This window comes from Syngnathus acus, chromosome 10, assembly GCF_901709675.1.
Source record: "Syngnathus acus chromosome 10, fSynAcu1.2, whole genome shotgun sequence".
In the NCBI taxonomy this organism is placed as follows: Eukaryota; Metazoa; Chordata; class Actinopteri; order Syngnathiformes; family Syngnathidae; genus Syngnathus; species Syngnathus acus.
In genome coordinates, this window is record NC_051095.1 from 16,487,553 (window position 1) to 16,505,655 (window position 18,103).

At 42.5% G+C, this 18,103-nt stretch overlaps 1 protein-coding gene across 14 annotated transcripts in view; it reads left to right on the forward strand.

Moving 5' to 3' along the window:
- Nucleotides 1-18,103, forward strand: part of LOC119128672 (protocadherin gamma-C5-like) — a 212,343-nt gene that overhangs the window by 31,295 nt on the left and 162,945 nt on the right. The window contains exon 1 of one of the 14 annotated variants that reach the window (XM_037261301.1): nt 1,564-4,113. The exons of 7 other annotated variants lie outside the window; for them this stretch is intronic. In XM_037261301.1, the coding sequence (XP_037117196.1) occupies nt 1,714-4,113 (2,400 nt within the window). In that variant the 5' untranslated portion in view covers nt 1,564-1,713. Of the gene's footprint in view, nt 1-1,563; nt 4,114-6,732; nt 9,244-10,830; nt 13,263-14,613; nt 17,378-18,103 lie in introns of those variants that run through there. 6 more of the 14 variants (XM_037261326.1, XM_037261304.1, XM_037261328.1 and 3 more) reach the window with 6 other exon arrangements.

Below are 18,103 nucleotides of genomic sequence, written 5' to 3' on the forward strand. Positions count from 1 at the left end.
CCCTAGCGCGTATCTGCCTCCTAATTACGCAGATGTAGACGGCACGGGAACATTACGCAGCACCTACAACTATGACGCCTACTTGACAACGGGCTCCAGAACCAGTGACTTTAAGTTTGTGTCTTCCTACAATGACAACACGCTGCCTGCTGACCAGACTCTGAAGAAAAGTCCGTCTGACTTTGTTGATGAGCTTCATGATTCTTTCGACCCCTTGGAGGTATGCAGTCTTTAAGATTTTGGAGGAATTTCTTAATATTTATTGGTGGTCATTGTGAGAATCATAAATTCTTCATTATTGCTTTCTCACGAACGTGATTGTTTTCTATAATTTTCTCGACACATACAATGTTGTCAAACATTTCAATATAGCATTGACTAAATGGTTTTGCGTTTTAAAAATAAACTTTTATATTTTCCATCACGAAAAGTAAATGTACAAAAACAAGCAAACTCCACATTGTTTGGTGAAATTTAAATTGGTCAAATTCACTCTCCGCATTCATTTATTGAAACGTTTTTTTGGATCACTCTTGATTGTGTTCCTCCTCCCAACAGCCAGTAAGTTAGAACACATATTTTTGAAAACATCACCATTAATTATTCTTTAACTAATGTCATTTAATGGATTAGCCCATTTGAGCTAACAATACTAAGGGATAGTTGTTTTTTTTTCTTCAAATATAACTTGAAGCTGTGATTTTATTTCGACTTGCTATTTAAGAGCTTGTGATTCATAAAGTAGTGTGTGTTGCTCCGTGCTGGTCAAAGTATTCCGAGTAAATTTCACACACTATTTCATTCAGCTTTAATTTGTCAAGTGTCTCCATACAATAAAATCACCCGGATCTAGTTGCATTTTTTAAAATTATATGTATACTCTACTTCAAAATGTGTCTGGATCCAGTTGATTTTATTTCGTGCAACCACTTGATGAAATAATATTGTGCGAATTCAGCACACCTTTTTTTCCCCCAGGATTACTGCTATTTTTTCTTCCAAAAATGGTATCCCATCACTCTTTTATATCCCATGACAATAAATAATTTCGTTGTATGTTAAACAAATGACGCTGTCGTTAGCTTGCGTCACTTCCCATGGGCGTTCTTTCCGAATCAACCCGGTTGCGTTTGCAATTACTAAATCATTAATTATTATTGTTATTATAATTAAAACAACTTTGATAATTTGCAATTGTTACAGTGCTGTCAAGAACAATTCATTTACCACAATTGTAGTTTGATGTCATAAAACAAGAAAGAAACACAAACACATTGTGAAGTTTGTATTTTCGCTGGCAAAATAAAATTGCAACCATATATTTTTTCTATCGCCAACCTGTATATATATATATGTATATATATATATGTATATTAACCTGCTACAGCAATCCCATACGTTCAAACAGGGAACTACAAAACTATCATCGTTTACTAACTTTGAAGTCTGATTTTAGGATAGGTGCGAATATCCCAGCATAAACTATATGTGATATGCAAAACGTGCTCCTAGTGGCGCTGTCCACCAGATAAATGAGATGTACGTTCATGGACATCAACATTTCCTCATATTTGACCACAATTTGGCGTATGCGTCAGAGGCGCACATTCACGCATCCTCCGTGCGTTACCATTCGAGAACATATAATTTTAGTTGGATGTTAATTTTTTGAAGGCATCATTCAGCATCGTTTTTTTTTTTTTTTTCGGGAAAATGAAAAACAAGGGATGCGCGTTGTTGGACGCGGCGGCTTTGTTGGGCTTTTTTCTTTTTGCGCTACAAACTGTGCGCGGAGATGTGGCCTATTCAATTCCAGAGGAAATGAAGCGCGGATCTATTGTTGGAAATATAGCAAAAGATATTGGAATAGAGGTAGGCAAGCTGTCTGTTCGACGGGCTCGGATTGATGGGGACGGCAACAGCAAACGGTATTTTGAGATGAATTTAAACACTGGAGAGCTTCTTGTTGCAGACAGGATTGACCGAGAGGGGCTTTGTGCCAAGAAGCCGTCTTGCATTTTGAAACAGGAGCTTGTTTTAGAAGAGCCTTTAGAATTGCATCGGATCAATATTCACATTCATGACATTAATGACAATTCACCGCAGTTCAAAAAGAATGCAATTAAATTGGAGATCCGTGAATCTGCTGATAAAGGGAGTCACTATCGTTTAGATGAGGCCCACGACGCAGATGTGGGGCAGAACGCTATACAGAGCTATGCAATCGAAACAAATCAACACTTTAAACTAAATGTTGTTGCAAAGAGCGCTGGAGGGAAGTACGGGGAGTTAGTAATTGAAAAGGAGCTCGACAGGGAGCAAGAACAAGAGCTCACGATTGTGCTTATTGCAACAGACGGTGGCACACCTCAGAGATCAGGGACAGTAGTTGTACACGTCACTGTGCTGGATGCAAATGATAATGCCCCAGTGTTCAGCCAGGCTGTTTATAAAGCAAGTCTGCCTGAAAACTCTCCTCCTAGCACAATAGTGATTAATGTCAGTGCCACAGATGCTGATGAAGGAATCAATAGCGAGGTAACATATGAGTTTGATCACATCTCTGATGAAATGAATAGTGTGTTTGCTCTTGACAAAGAAACTGGTGCAGTGAGTGTGAGTGGATCCATAGATTATGAGGAGGTACCATTGTATGAAATGCAAATTACAGCCAAAGATGGCCTAGGGTTGGTGTCATCTTGTACATTAATAATTGACGTCATTGATGTCAATGACAATGCCCCGTTAATGTTTGTTAAATCGTTGAAGAATCCCATTCCGGAAAATACCCCTACTGGTACAGAGGTGGGCATTATTAACGTACAGGACAGAGACTCTGAGGACAATGGACAGGTGCGTTGCTCCATTCAACAAAATGTCCCCTTCAAGTTAGTTCCTTCTATCAAAAACTATTATTCTCTGGTCACGACTGGACTTCTGGACCGTGAACTCGTGTCAGACTACAACATTACAATCAGTGCCACTGACGAGGGCTCTCCTCCTCTGTTCTCCTCAAAAAGCGTCCACTTGTCTGTGGGAGACATCAACGACAACCCGCCCGTGTTTGAGGAACAGTCCTACAGCGCATACGTGAGTGAAAATAACAAAGCTGGTTCCACTTTATGCTCTGTCAGTGCTCGAGACCCCGACTGGAGACAGAACGGCACCGTCATTTATTCCCTCTTACCTGCTGAGGTGAACGGCGCCCCGGTGTCTTCCTACGTGTCTGTCAACGGAGACACGGGGGCAATCCACGCCGTCAGGTCCTTTGATTACGAACACCTGAGGAATTTCCAAGTCCTCGTGATGGCCAGGGACAATGGCTCTCCTCCGCTGAGTAGCAACGTGAGTGTCAGCGTGTTCATCTGGGATGTGAATGACAACTCCCCTCAGATCCTCTACCCCGCCCCGGAGGGCAACTCATTCATGACCGAGCTGATCCCCAAAGCTGCACACGGAGGCTCTGTGGTGTCCAAAGTGATCGCGGTGGACGCTGACTCTGGCCAGAACGCCTGGCTGTCCTATCACATTCTCAAGTCCACAGATGCGGGACTTTTCACCATCGGTCTCCACAGCGGAGAAATCAGGACCCAACGGGATATTTTGGAGTCTGACAGCATGAAGCAGAACCTGATTGTGGCCATCAAAGATAACGGACAGCCCCCTCTGTCAGCCACCTGCTCCATGTATTTGCTTATCTCGGATAACCTGGCCGAGGTGCCGGAGCTGAAGGACATTTCTTATGACGAGAAGAACTCCAAGCTGACCTCTTATCTGATCATCGCGCTGGTGTCCGTGTCCACCTTCTTCCTGACCTTCATCATGGTGGTCTTGGCTGTGAGGTTTTGTCGCAGGAGAAAGCCCAGACTGTTGTTTGATGGAGCAGTTGCCATCCCTAGCGCGTATCTGCCTCCTAATTACGCAGATGTAGACGGCACGGGAACATTACGCAGCACCTACAACTATGACGCCTACTTGACAACGGGCTCCAGAACCAGTGACTTTAAGTTTGTGTCTTCCTACAACGACAACACGCTGCCTGCTGACCAGACTCTGAAGAAAAGTCCGTCTGACTTTGTTGATGAGCTTCACGATTCATTTGACCCTCTGGAGGTAGGACCCCAATGCCATACTTGAATGCTGTTATTTTGTTTTTGCTCACAGTCATGGAAATAATATTTGACCACTTTTGTTTTTGAGGTTCCTTGAAGATTTTAAATGCCTGGTACGAGAAAGTCTTTCCTTTGTACAAATGGTATAAGGACAACAAAGACAGCTCATAAGAATTTAATATCCAGCCATTTTCCATGGAATGACCAACATAGTAACTGCAATGCTTACGTCAATATCTGTGGCATTGTACTGCCAAAATTATTGTAGTCATTTTTTCTCTTCTACCAGTCATGTGATACACCTCTGGTGGCACTTGGCATTAAAATGAACAAGCAAGAAAAAAAAAACGATATGGTATTTTTTTTTCTCCCTTGACTCCATGACGGCACGGTAGCCACTCACTGCTTTACTCTAGGTCAGTGGTCCCCAACCACCGGGCCGCGGACCGGTACCGGTCCGTGGGTCACTTGGTACCGGGCCGCCAAGCCGCACAGGGAAAAAAAAAAAAAAACTATATATATATACTATATATATATTTTTTTTTTTCATTGACGATCAATTCATTCATGTTAAGACGCTCGTCCCGGTCACGTGACATGTTTCCCCAGTCGAGCCCGCAAAGCTAGCAAAAATGAGTACGAATTTATTTTGAAAAATATAAAAAATTTGGCGAATCTCTCCCAATTACATCTGTCGGTGCATCTGAAAAATAAGGACTCTTGACACAGGGCGCTCGTCTCGGTCACGTGACATGTCACCACAGTCAAGCCCGCGAGGCAAGCAAAAATGAGCAAGAAACAGAGAAGTTTGGAAAGCTTCTTCGGAAAGGGAAAAACGTCCAATGACTTCTAAGAAAAGGAAAGCTGCATTTAAAAGAACATTTCTGGAGTCCTACTTAAAATATGGATTTATCGCCACAGGTGACTCTGACGCGCCAAGTGCACTCCGCATATGTGGCGAAAGGCTAGCTAACGAGGCAATGAAGCCTTCAAACCTGCTTTGGCACATGGAGACCAAGCATCCTGCATTTAAAGACAAACCTTAACCACTTCGGGTGTCATTGTCTCCGATTACGCCTAGATGGGAACGGCTCATTTCTGAGAAAAGAGCTCGGTGCTCCCACTAATTCAACGTTTTATTTTTATATGGTTTATATTTGGTTTTATGCCAGTCGTATCATTTTATTTCATCCTAGTTATATATATATATAAATATTTAAATAATAAATATATAAATATATTTATTTATATAAAGGCCGGTCCGCGAAAATATTTCTGACACGTAACCGGTCCGTGGTGCAAAAAAGGTTGGGGACCACTGCTCTAGGTGACAAATATTGATGACCTTTGTTGTTGAGTTTGTCAACATGTTTGGAATTTTATTGCTTCCTTTGGTTTGCATTTTGATGTTAGAGTTTTCAGGCTTCTGTTGTTTTCAAAGGTGTGTGTAAACCAATTTTGAGGTGGTAAACATACTTTGGTTGTTTTTTGGTGATGAAGGTCAATGCAGATGTTTCTACATCAGTAAACTGTCTGCTACATTGAATGCTCAGTTGTGTGACCTGCGCTGCAGCCATTCTATAAACCTAAACAGAAAGTATGGTTCAAAACAAAATGGATACTTGGGTGAATGGATGGAAAAATTTTGGCATATGTAGCTTGACTATCTTACATCTTCCGAATCAGACCAACAACATTGTAGATGTAGTTATTTTTAACATTTACTTAAAATTGTTTCTGACATGATCTCTCATGGGACAAGTGGGCCGCTGGTTTACAGCTTAGTTGTCTGTATATTTACATTCTTATAGAAGAAGCTTCTAATTCACACTTTGGTGCTGAATTTTCCAGCGTTCATAGGATGGTGTTGAAAGAAACGTTTTCCAGTTTCCTTGTTTTTGTCATTTTTTTCAATTATGTAACAAAGACACCAACTACACTATGTATAGAACAACAACAATTTGAGAACGTTAATCCCTATATCACTTTGAGAGGACGACAAATTTGTTGATTCTCCCTTTATTTAGATACATTTTTTTATATAAATACCTAGTGTTAAATTTCAGGGCAACAGATGGAGGAAAATAACACGGCAACTGTGGAGTGATATTTCTTTCTATTTCTTAGGCAAAACACATTTTATTTAACTAAAGAGGTTCAGACTAAGAAACGATTAACCCTCATTGTAAAAAAAATCCCTCCTTTTTTTAGTCTGAATGGTTAAAATGTTTTTTCCATTTATTGTAGAAACTCTTCAAGTTCAATCATAATGTTTCTGTCTTTATATGTACTTATTTGAATGACAAAATTGCATTCTTTTTATGCTATATTTTCAAAGATATTCTATTTTGAGTGTATTTATGATGCATTCTTCGTCTACTGTTTTGGATGATTGACTTACAGTATATCGGATCCAGTTCTTGACTACGGATTGTTCAGTGACAGAAACGCTAAGCACTGCAAGCATTTATTGAAAGTGATCATGTCCACTTGAAGTAAATGAAATCGCAAGCATAAAAGATACGGTAATTTGCAATACAATCGCAGTATTTTAATTGGACACTTGGTGTCACCATAGACCAGCAGAGGATTTATAACGTTAGGTGGATATTACACGTCACACATTAAAACGTAGCCAGTGTTGTTCATCGCGTTAAGAGCAGAAGACAAAGGGCAAAAAGAGTCTGATCGAATGAGATTCTGATTCTTTTGCAGTATTTTGTGTTTTTATAAGAGAATGGCGCATTTATGGCACATCCTCCCATGCTGGAGCTTTGCATTTTTCTTTGTTCTGGTCGGATATGCGGATGGAGATCTCAGCTATTCTGTTCAAGAGGAGCTGAAACGCGGATATGTTATTGGAAATATTGCCAAAGATCTCGGATTGGAGGTGGGGAAATTGTCTGCTCGCAAAGCTCGTGTGGAAATGGAAAATAACAACAAGCAGTATTGCGGAATAAACCCCCGTACGGGGGATTTGATGGTTGCTGACAGAATTGACCGCGAGGAGCACTGTGGGGAGAAGCCTTCGTGTGTTCTCAAATTTGACCTGCTGCTGGAGAATCCTTTGGAATTGCACCGATTGTCTTTACAAATTCAAGATGTGAATGATAATGCACCCGTTTTCCCCAAAGATATTATAAAGCTGGAAATAAGTGAGTCCGCTGTCAAAGGAGCCAAATATCGCATTAATGCAGCGCAAGATCCTGATATAGGAACAAATTCTGTTCAAAACTACAATTTGCAACAAAATGCCAATTTTGTGTTTCACATTCAGACGACAACTGATGGTAGTAAAGATGGTGAGCTCGTTTTAGAGAAGGAATTAGACAGAGAAGCTGAGCAGGAAATGAAATTGCTGCTTACAGCAATGGATGGTGGCTCTCCTCAGCGATCTGGCACTGTAGTCATTCATGTGATTGTACTTGATGCAAACGACAACGCCCCAGTGTTTAGCCAGGCTGTTTATACAACCTCAGTGAGGGAAGACGCAGCCCCCAAAACCCCAGTCATCACTGTGAGTGCATTGGATGCGGATGAAGGAATAAATGGAGAAGTTGCATACGAGTTCAGCCGACTTTCCGATAAAGCTAAAAACATGTTCTCCCTTAATCAGAAAACTGGAGAAATTGTTGTGGTTGGTGAAATAGATTATGAAGATGGTGCTAAACATGAAGTTTTTGTTGAAGCCAAAGATGGTTATGGACTTTCCAATAAGGCAAAACTAATTATTCATGTTATTGATGTAAATGACAATGCCCCTGTGATCAATTTAAAGTCACTATCTAACCCAGTAGCAGAGAATGTGTCACCTGGTACAGAGGTGGGCATCATTAATGTGCAGGACAGAGACTCTGAGGAGAATGGGCAGGTTCGCTGCTCCATTCAACAAAACGTCCCCTTCAAGTTAGTTCCTTCTATCAAAAACTATTATTCTCTGGTGACGACTGGCCCTCTTGACCGCGAGCTAGTGTCAGACTACAACATAACAATCAGCGCCACCGACGATGGCTCACCTCCTCTGTCCTCCTCAAAAAGCGTCCACTTGTCTGTGGGAGACATCAACGACAACCCGCCCGTGTTTGAGGAACAGTCCTACAGCGCATATGTGAGTGAGAATAACAAAGCTGGCTCCACTTTATGCTCTGTCGGTGCTCAAGACCCCGACTGGAGACAGAACGGCACCGTCCTTTATTCTCTCTTACCTGCTGAGGTGAACGGCGCCCCGGTGTCCTCCTACGTGTCTGTCAACGGAGACACAGGGGTGATCCACGCCGTCAGGTCCTTTGATTACGAACACCTGAGGAGTTTCCAAGTCCACGTCATGGCCAGAGACAACGGTTCTCCTCCGCTGAGCAGCAACGTGAGCGTCAGCGTGTTCATCTGGGACATGAATGACAACTCTCCTCAGATTCTGTACCCCGCCCCGGAGGGTAACTCCTTCATGACAGAGCTGATCCCCAAAGCTGCACACGGAGGCTCTGTGGTGTCCAAAGTGATCGCGGTGGACGCTGACTCGGGCCAGAACGCCTGGCTGTCCTATCACATTCTCAAGTCCACAGATGTGGGACTTTTCACCATCGGTCTCCACAGCGGCGAGATCAGGACCCAGCGGGACATTTCCGAGTCCGACAGCATGAAGCAGAACCTGATTGTGGCCGTCAGAGATAACGGGCAGCCCCCTCTCTCAGCCACCTGCTCCATGTATTTGCTTATCTCGGATAACTTGGCCGAGGTGCCAGAATTGAAAGACATATCCTACGACGAGAAGAACTCCAAGCTGACCTCTTATCTGATCATCGCGCTGGTGTCCGTGTCCACCTTCTTCCTGACCTTCATCATGGTGGTCCTGGCTGTGAGGTTTTGTCGCAGGCGAAAGCCCAGACTGTTGTTTGATGGAGCAGTTGCCATCCCCAGCGCGTATCTGCCTCCTAATTACGCAGATGTGGACGGCACGGGAACTTTACGCAGCACGTACAACTATGATGCCTACTTGACAACAGGCTCCAGAACCAGTGACTTTAAGTTTGTGTCTTCCTACAATGACAACACGCTACCTGCTGACCAGACTCTGAAGAAAAGTCCAAGTGACTTTGTTGATGAGCTTCACGATTCGTTTGACCCCTTGGAGGTAGGACCGCTATGCTAGATTTGAAAGCAGTTATTTTGTTTGTTAGACACAGAATACGTCAACATTTTCTATAGGCTTTCACGAACTTGACTAGTTATCTTTTGCCTCATCTTCCCATTTCCAATCTACTCAACTTCATTAACGGAGGAAGCTGTTGTTGACCTCTGTCCTTTGTTTCTATCAACACTTGGTAATTTTCTTGCTTAAGCTTGTGTCTTAATGTCATAAAAAGTATCGGGGATTTGTTTTTCATCAATGCTTCTTTATTGACTTCAACCTGTTGTTCGGTCTTGGCAGTTGGTTTTTGATGGTTTTGGTGAGGAGATCAATATACAGTTGTTTGTCTGCAAATTATTTTAATTGACTTGCTTCTGCTGATATGGGTTGCAGCCTTCTCATGAACCCAAGTAGAAAGTGTGGTATACAAATGGATTGATGAATGAGTGGATGGACAATTTCAGCTTGATTGGTTAACAACTGCCATCATTTTGCCTCCATTGCATCTGTAGAGAGAAGCTAACAATGCAGATTTAGTTATTTTCCCAGATATTTGCTCAAGTCGTTTCTTCTATTGTCCCTGATAGAGAAACCTGGACAACTGGTCTTGTCATTTTCTGTGTGAGTACATAAAATAGCTTGCAGTAGTCACAACTCTGTCCCTGGTGCTGAAAATTGCTATGGTTATTTCGATGTATTTTCACTGTCGACTCATTTGATCTTGCTTTCCTTTTTTGTGATTTTTAAATATGTTTATCCAGTTGGTTATATAAAACCGTAACATTTTATTTTAAAAAGACAACCTACAAACATTAATTCCGCTGTCATTTTGAGGAGAAACCACGTCTTTTGACACACCTTTTTTTAGATTGAAGTGCAAAGTGTTTAATTTCAGTTGGCTAGGGCTTGAGTAAAATGGTACCTTGCAACAGCGGCTTGGCTGTTTTTTTTCTCAGGCAATTTAAATGTTAATATAGCCAACAAAGAGTTCCACACAAAGAAATTATTACCCCTAGCAGAAAAAAATAACGTTTTTGTCGTGTCACTTTACTTTGAATTATTGTTAAAAAAATGTTTGTCCACACTGTCATCTAATACAAACTTTTAGAACAAACTAATGGGAATTCAGGGAATTTTTAGTGTTGTTTTGAAATGATAACATAATGCGCTCACTTGAGGAACGCTGTATTATTATTAATATTATTATTTATTTATTTATTTATTTAAATAAAGTGTTCTCTTTCAAGGGATTTGATGAGACTATTTTGGTGTTTTGGTCCTTCACTCCTAAATACCTGACATGGAATTCGTATTTAATTTTTGACAGTGACAGCAAAGGTAAATACTTCAAGAATTTCTTAAAATGAATTTTGTACGCGCAGAGTCGGCCATCTTAAATTAACGCACCGATGTAAAAAGAGAATATCAATCCCCTAAAGTCTACAATCGCAGTATTTTAATTGAACACTTGGTGTCACCATAGACTAGCAGAGGATTTATTTAATGTTAGGAGTCTGTTACACGCCACAGCATGAATCCAGTGTTCTTCATTAAGGGCGTAAAGAGCAGACGACAAAGATCAAATGAGATTCTGATTCTTTTGCAGTATTTTGTGTTTCTAACATAGAATGGCGCACACACGTCACATCGTCCAATACTGGAGCTTTCCCCTTTTCTTTGTTCTGGTCGGATATGCGCATGGAGACATCAGCTATTCTGTTCTGGAGGAGCTGAAACGCGGATCTGTTATTGGAAATATTGCCAAAGATCTCGGATTGGAAGTGGGGAGATTGTCTGCTCGCAAAGCTCGTGTGGATATGGAAAATAACAACAAGCAGTATTGCGGAATAAACCTCCGCACGGGGGATTTGACGGTTGCTGACAGAATTGACCGAGAGGAGCACTGCGGGGAGAAGCCTTCGTGTGTTCTCAAATTTGATCTGCTGCTGGAGAATCCTTTGGAATTGCACCGGTTGTCTTTACAAATTCAAGATGTGAATGATAATTCCCCAACTTTCTCAAAAGATTTTGTGAAGCTGGAAATAAGTGAGTCCGCTGATAAAGGAGCCAAATATCGCATTAATGCAGCACATGACTTGGATATCGGAACAAATTCTGTTCAGAGCTACACTTTGCAAGAAAACTCCAATTTTGTCTTTCACCTTAAAATGACAAAGGATGGCAGTAAATATGGTGAGCTGGTTTTAAATAAGGAATTAGACAGAGAAGAACAACAGGAAATGAAATTACTGCTTACAGCAATGGATGGTGGTTCTCCTCAGAGATCTGGTACAGTAGTCATTCATGTCATTGTACTTGATGCGAATGACAACGCCCCAGTTTTTACGCAAAATGTTTATAGAACATCTGTGAAGGAAGATGCAGCCCTAAAAACCCCAGTCATCACCGTGAGTGCAACGGATGCAGATGAAGGAATAAATGGAGAAGTTGCATACGAGTTCAGCCGACTATCTGATAGAGCTAAAAACATGTTCTCGCTTAATCAAAAAACTGGAGAAATTGTTGTGGTAGGTGAGATAGATTATGAAGAAGCATCAAACCATGAAGTGTTGATTGAAGCCAAAGATGGTTATGGCCTTTCTTCTGAGGCAAAAGTCATTTTTGATATAATTGATGTAAATGACAATGCCCCTGTAATCAATTTAAAATCAATTTCTAATCTGGTAGCAGAGAACGTGTCACCTGGTACAGAGGTGGGCATCATTAACGTGCAGGACAGAGACTCTGAGGAAAATGGACAGGTGCGCTGCTCTATTCAACAAAACGTCCCCTTCAAGTTAGTTCCTTCTATCAAAAACTATTATTCTCTGGTCACTACTGGACTTCTGGACCGTGAACTAGTGTCAGACTACAACATTACAATCGGCGCCACCGACGAGGGCGCTCCTCCTCTGTCCTCCTCGAAAAGCGTCCACTTGTCTGTGGGAGACATTAATGACAACCCGCCCGTATTTGAGGAACAGTCCTACAGCGCATATGTGAGTGAAAATAACAAAGCTGGCTCCACTTTATGCTTTGTCAGTGCTCAAGACCCCGACTGGAGACAGAACGGCACCATCATTTATTCTCTCTTACCTGCTGAGGTGAACGGCGCCCCGGTGTCCTCCTACGTGTCTGTCAACGGCGACACAGGGGTGATCCACGCCGTCAGGTCCTTTGATTACGAACACCTGAGGAGTTTCCAAGTCCTCGTGATGGCCAGGGACAACGGTTCTCCTCCGCTGAGCAGCAACGTGAGTGTCAATGTGTTCATCTGGGACGTGAATGACAACTCTCCTCAGATCCTGTACCCCGCCCCGGAGGGCAACTCCTTCATGACCGAGCTGGTCCCCAAAGCTGCACACGGAGGCTCTGTGGTGTCCAAAGTGATCGCGGTGGACGCCGACTCAGGACAGAACGCCTGGCTGTCCTATCACATCCTCAAATCCACAGATGCGGGACTTTTCACCATTGGTCTCCACAGCGGAGAGATCAGGACCCAGCGGGACATTTCCGAGTCTGACAGCATGAAGCAGAACCTGATTGTGGCCGTCAAAGATAACGGACAGCCCCCTCTCTCGGCCACCTGCTCCATGTATTTGCTCATCTCGGATAACCTGGCCGAGGTGCCGGAGCTGAAGGACATTTCTTACGACGAGAAGAACTCCAAGCTGACCTCTTATCTGATCATCGCGCTGGTGTCTGTGTCCACCTTCTTCCTGACCTTCATCATGGTGGTCCTGGCTGTGAGGTTTTGTCGCAGGAGAAAGCCCAGACTGTTGTTTGATGGAGCAGTTGCCATCCCCAGCGCGTATCTGCCTCCTAATTATGCAGATGTGGATGGCACGGGAACTTTACGCAGCACCTACAACTATGACGCCTACTTGACAACGGGCTCAAGAACCAGTGACTTTAAGTTTGTGTCCTCTTACAATGACAACACGCTGCCTGCTGACCAGACACTGAGGAAAAGCCCTTCCGATTTCGTTGATGAGCTTCATGATTCATTCGACCCACTTGAGGTTAGATTGTTTCCCTATAATACAAAAAATATATATTTTTTCTTTACTATTATGATGCATGTTTTACATCAGTTTGTCATTTACCTTTTGTAAACAGTTCCACGTTTCTTCTTATTTGTAAGTCAACCATTGGATGGGTTGCTGGTTCGCACTCTGTGCTAGTCATTATCGACTTGGATCTTATACCGCTGATGCCGTTGTGATGCATTTGCAGGACCAAACCATTAATAATTAAAAAAAAATATATATAGGATCCATTCCAGTCATGCAATTTAATTTGAGTAGTTTGTTCTTCTCCTCCTTAATCTTGAATTAGCTTCTTCTGTATGAAACTATATTTGGCAATGGAAGTGGCCAATTAGTAGCAGAAGAAGTAGGACTCTTAGAAAGCCATGTATTTGAGCAACAATAATGACTCAAACGCAGAATAAAATTTAGACACAAGTTTCAAACGTTCTTTTTAAGACTTGTAAACTGGTAACCTGGAGCTGAATTGTAAAAAGATAGTAGTTGTAGGTTTGGATCTTCTCCAAACAAAACTTACCTATCAACCAATATGCTGAATGTGACACTGCTTTTGTTTGCCTGAGTGAATGGTCTTCATTTCGCTGCATCTGGGGAAGTTGTACTTGGTGTATTGCTCTTTGATATGGATGGAAGGACTATCATTTGGCTAAGATGTTGTTACATAGTTTGGTTCATATTGCTGGTCTGCCCTTACCTGCCTGTTGAGTTGGCTGACAAGGTGTTGTTCTTGAATGAGAAAAGCCAAAACTTTATTCTAAAAGACATTTGAGGAAAAAAAAGTTTTTCCCTTTTGTTTGGCTCATCAGGTCACCCCCTTGACATGGGAGTGCTCGTGTTTTCGTGGAAACATCTATGTCCATTGCTTGTTCCGTTCCTTATGGATTGTTTATATGAGTTTTAATCTGTGTTGTGCTATGATAGTTGCTACGTTAAGATGAATTCAATTGCTTGCCGCTGAGTATAAAAGTCTCCGATTTGTATTTCTATGATAACCACTTATATTTGGCAGCTCAGGTACACTTGACTCCTCACTGAGACATTTTGTGTTGTTGTCATTTTTCTATTTGATTTGCAGTTTTTTTTTTTTTTTGTTGCTTAAAACCGATGTGCAGATGTGGTGACATCATCAAACCACATTTTTATCACATGACCAGCTGTTTATTGTGTGCACCTTATGAGCCATGTTGTTTAGTCCAATGTGCGGCTGTCCCAGTGACACTCTGGGCTAATATGGCACAGTTGAACTCACTATTTTGTACATTTCTATCAGATAATTACACACCACAGTGAGGGATGTGTATATACACAAGAGAAAGTTGTGCAAACTTAATTTTGGTGAACATTCTGCCTGTCTCATATTGAAAGAGTTCTTTAGAATTATTGCGTCTATATAGGGGAAAATAGCAGATGATCTGCTTCCCTGAAATTTATTAGAAAAAGAAGACTTTTTCTAACGAGTAGGGATTTTTCTTGCCCAATTTCAAGGCGTTTATTCAAAGTTGTACACAAGGGGTCAGTATAGACTCAGGGTTCCGAGCCTTGGAAATTTGCTCATCACCCGTTGTTGAAATAGACACATCGACGCACTCTGTCGACATACCTCGGAGGACAAACACAAGACGGCTCATGTCGGGGATTTTCTTTTTTTAATAGATAAAACTACCGTGCTGTGGTGTGTGCATTACTTTCAAAGAATGGCGCACACACGTCACATTGTCCGATACTGGAGCTTTTCCCTTTTCTTTGTTCTGGTCGGATATGCGCATGGAGACCTCAACTATTCTGTTCAAGAGGAGCTGAAACGTGGATCTGTTATTGGAAATATTGCCAAAGATCTCGGATTGGAGGTGGGGAAATTGTCTGCTCGCAAAGCTCGTGTGGATATGGAAAACAACAACAAACAGTATTGCGGAATAAACCTCCGCACGGGGGATTTGACGGTTGCTGACAGAATTGACCGAGAGGAGCACTGCGGGGAGAAGCCTTCGTGTGTTCTCAAATTTGACCTGCTGCTGGAGAATCCTTTGGAATTGCACCGGTTGTCTTTGCAGATTTTAGATGTGAATGATAATGCGCCCGTTTTCCCCAAGGATATTATAAAGCTGGAAATACGTGAGTCAGCTGACAAAGGAGCTAAATATCGCATTAATGCAGCGCAAGATCCTGATATAGGTCAAAATTCTGTTCAAAGTTATCTTTTGCAACAAAATGCCAATTTTGTGTTTCGTATACAGACGACAACTGATGGTAGTAAATATGGTGAGCTCGTTTTAGACAAGGAATTGGACAGAGAAGCTGAACAGGAAATGAAATTGCTACTTACAGCAATGGATGGTGGCTCTCCTCAGAGATCTGGTACAGTAGTCATTCATGTGATTGTACTTGATGCTAATGACAACGCCCCAGTTTTTAGCCAGGCTGTTTATACAACCTCAGTGAGGGAAGACGCAGCCTCCAAAACCCCAGTCATCACCGTGAGTGCATCAGATGCAGATGAAGGAATAAATGGAGAAGTTACATACGAGTTCAGCCGACTTTCTGATAAATCTCAAAATCGATTTTCACTCGATCACAAAACTGGTGAATTGCAAGTAATGGGAAACATTGATTTTGAAGAGGGATCAAACTTTGAAGTGTTCATTGAGGCAAAAGATGGTTATGGTCTGTTTTCAGAGGCAAGAGTAATTATTCATATAAGTGACGTAAATGACAACGCCCCATTTATACAGCTAAAATCTCTGTCAAATCCAATACCGGAGAATGTGTCACCTGGTACAGAAGTGGGCATCATTAATGTGCAGGACAGAGACTCTGAGGAGAATGGAATGGTGCGCTGCTCCATTCAACAAAATGTCCCCTTCAAGTTAGTTCCTTCTATCAAAAACTATTATTCTCTGGTGACGACTGGCCCTCTTGACCGTGAACTAGTGTCAGACTACAACATTACAATCAGCGCTACTGATGAGGGCTCCCCTCCTCTGTCCTCCTCAAAAAGCGTACACTTGTCTGTGGGAGACATCAACGACAACCCGCCCGTGTTTGAGGAACGGTCCTACAGTGCATATGTGAGTGAAAATAACAAAGCTGGCTCCACTTTATGCTCTGTCAGTGCTCAAGACCCTGACTGGAGACAGAATGGCACCGTCATTTATTCCCTCTTACCTGCTGAGGTGAACGGCGCCCCGGTGTCCTCCTACGTGTCTGTCAACGGAGACACGGGGGCGATCCACGCCGTAAGGTCCTTTGATTACGAACATCTGAGGAGTTTTCAAGTCCTCGTGATGGCCAGAGACAACGGCTCTCCTCCGCTGAGCAGCAACGTGAGCGTCAGCGTGTTCATCTGGGACGTGAATGACAACTCTCCTCAGATCCTGTACCCCGCCCCGGAGGGCAACTCCTTCATGACCGAGCTGATCCCCAAAGCTGCACACGGAGGCTCTGTGGTGTCCAAAGTGATTGCAGTGGACGCCGACTCAGGCCAGAACGCCTGGCTGTCCTATCACATCCTCAAGTCCACAGATGCGGGACTTTTCACCATCGGTCTCCACAGCGGCGAGATCAGGACCCAGCGGGACATTTCCGAGTCTGACAGCATGAAGCAGAACCTGATTGTGGCCGTCAAAGATAACGGACAGCCCCCTCTCTCAGCCACCTGCTCCATGTATTTGCTTATCTCGGACAACTTGGCCGAGGTGCCGGAGCTGAAGGACATTTCTTACGACGAGAAGAACTCCAAGCTGACCTCTTATCTGATCATCGCACTGGTGTCCGTGTCCACCTTCTTCCTGACCTTCATCATGGTGGTCCTGGCTGTGAGGTTTTGTCGCAGGAGAAAGCCCAGACTTTTGTTTGATGGAGCAGTTGCCATCCCCAGCGCATATCTGCCTCCTAATTACGCAGATGTGGACGGCACGGGAACTTTACGCAGCACCTACAACTATGACGCCTACTTGACAACAGGCTCCAGAACCAGTGACTTTAAGTTTGTGTCTTCGTACAATGACAACACGCTGCCTGCTGACCAGACTCTGAAGAAAAGTCCGTCTGACTTTGTTGATGAGCTTCATGATTCTTTTGACCCTTTAGAGGTAGGCACTAGCATTGTTTTCTGATTTTCCTTGAGCAAAACATTTTTTGCTATCCATTTGTTATATCTTGTTCAATCCAAAAATTTAACAGCACAATTGTTCTTACCCTGTTTTGGTTATGTAAAACAGTACAGTAATTATGACTGTTTTGTGTGCTGCTCTGCTTTAAACTGAAATCAACTAAATTGTCAGTTTGAGAAGCAAATTCTTGGGTTTCCCTTGCGTCATTGATAGTTGCATGGTGAACACAACGCTGTCAGTGTGACAGATTCCCATTAAATATTTGTCCTTGCCCTGTCTGACTTCTGACTAGGAAAGTATCCATTCTGACTGTTGCCCAAAGTCAGCTGGAATTGGTTTCAGTTCTAGGTGACTCATGCACAATGTTGACAGGTGTTAAAAAATACAAGTATTGGTCTTGAAGTTAAATAATGTATGAGTTTAACTTTGGGTTAGGCTATTTTTTGAATGGATTTTTTTTCAAGATTCAATTATTTAGACATCTGACCTTGATATTTATTTTAAATGAAAATGGATGATAAAGTGCACCGAGTCTTTCCACATGTTTAGCTGCAGTTGTTTTTGTGAGGTCAGAGGTGAATGACATTGGCCCTGAGGGAGTGTGTGACTCAAAATACATGTTGAAGTTTGCTCTTAAGGTCTTTGATGGATCGTGATCAGTACCCGCTTGCTCTTCCACACCAACCTAATCCAAGCGTACTTTGA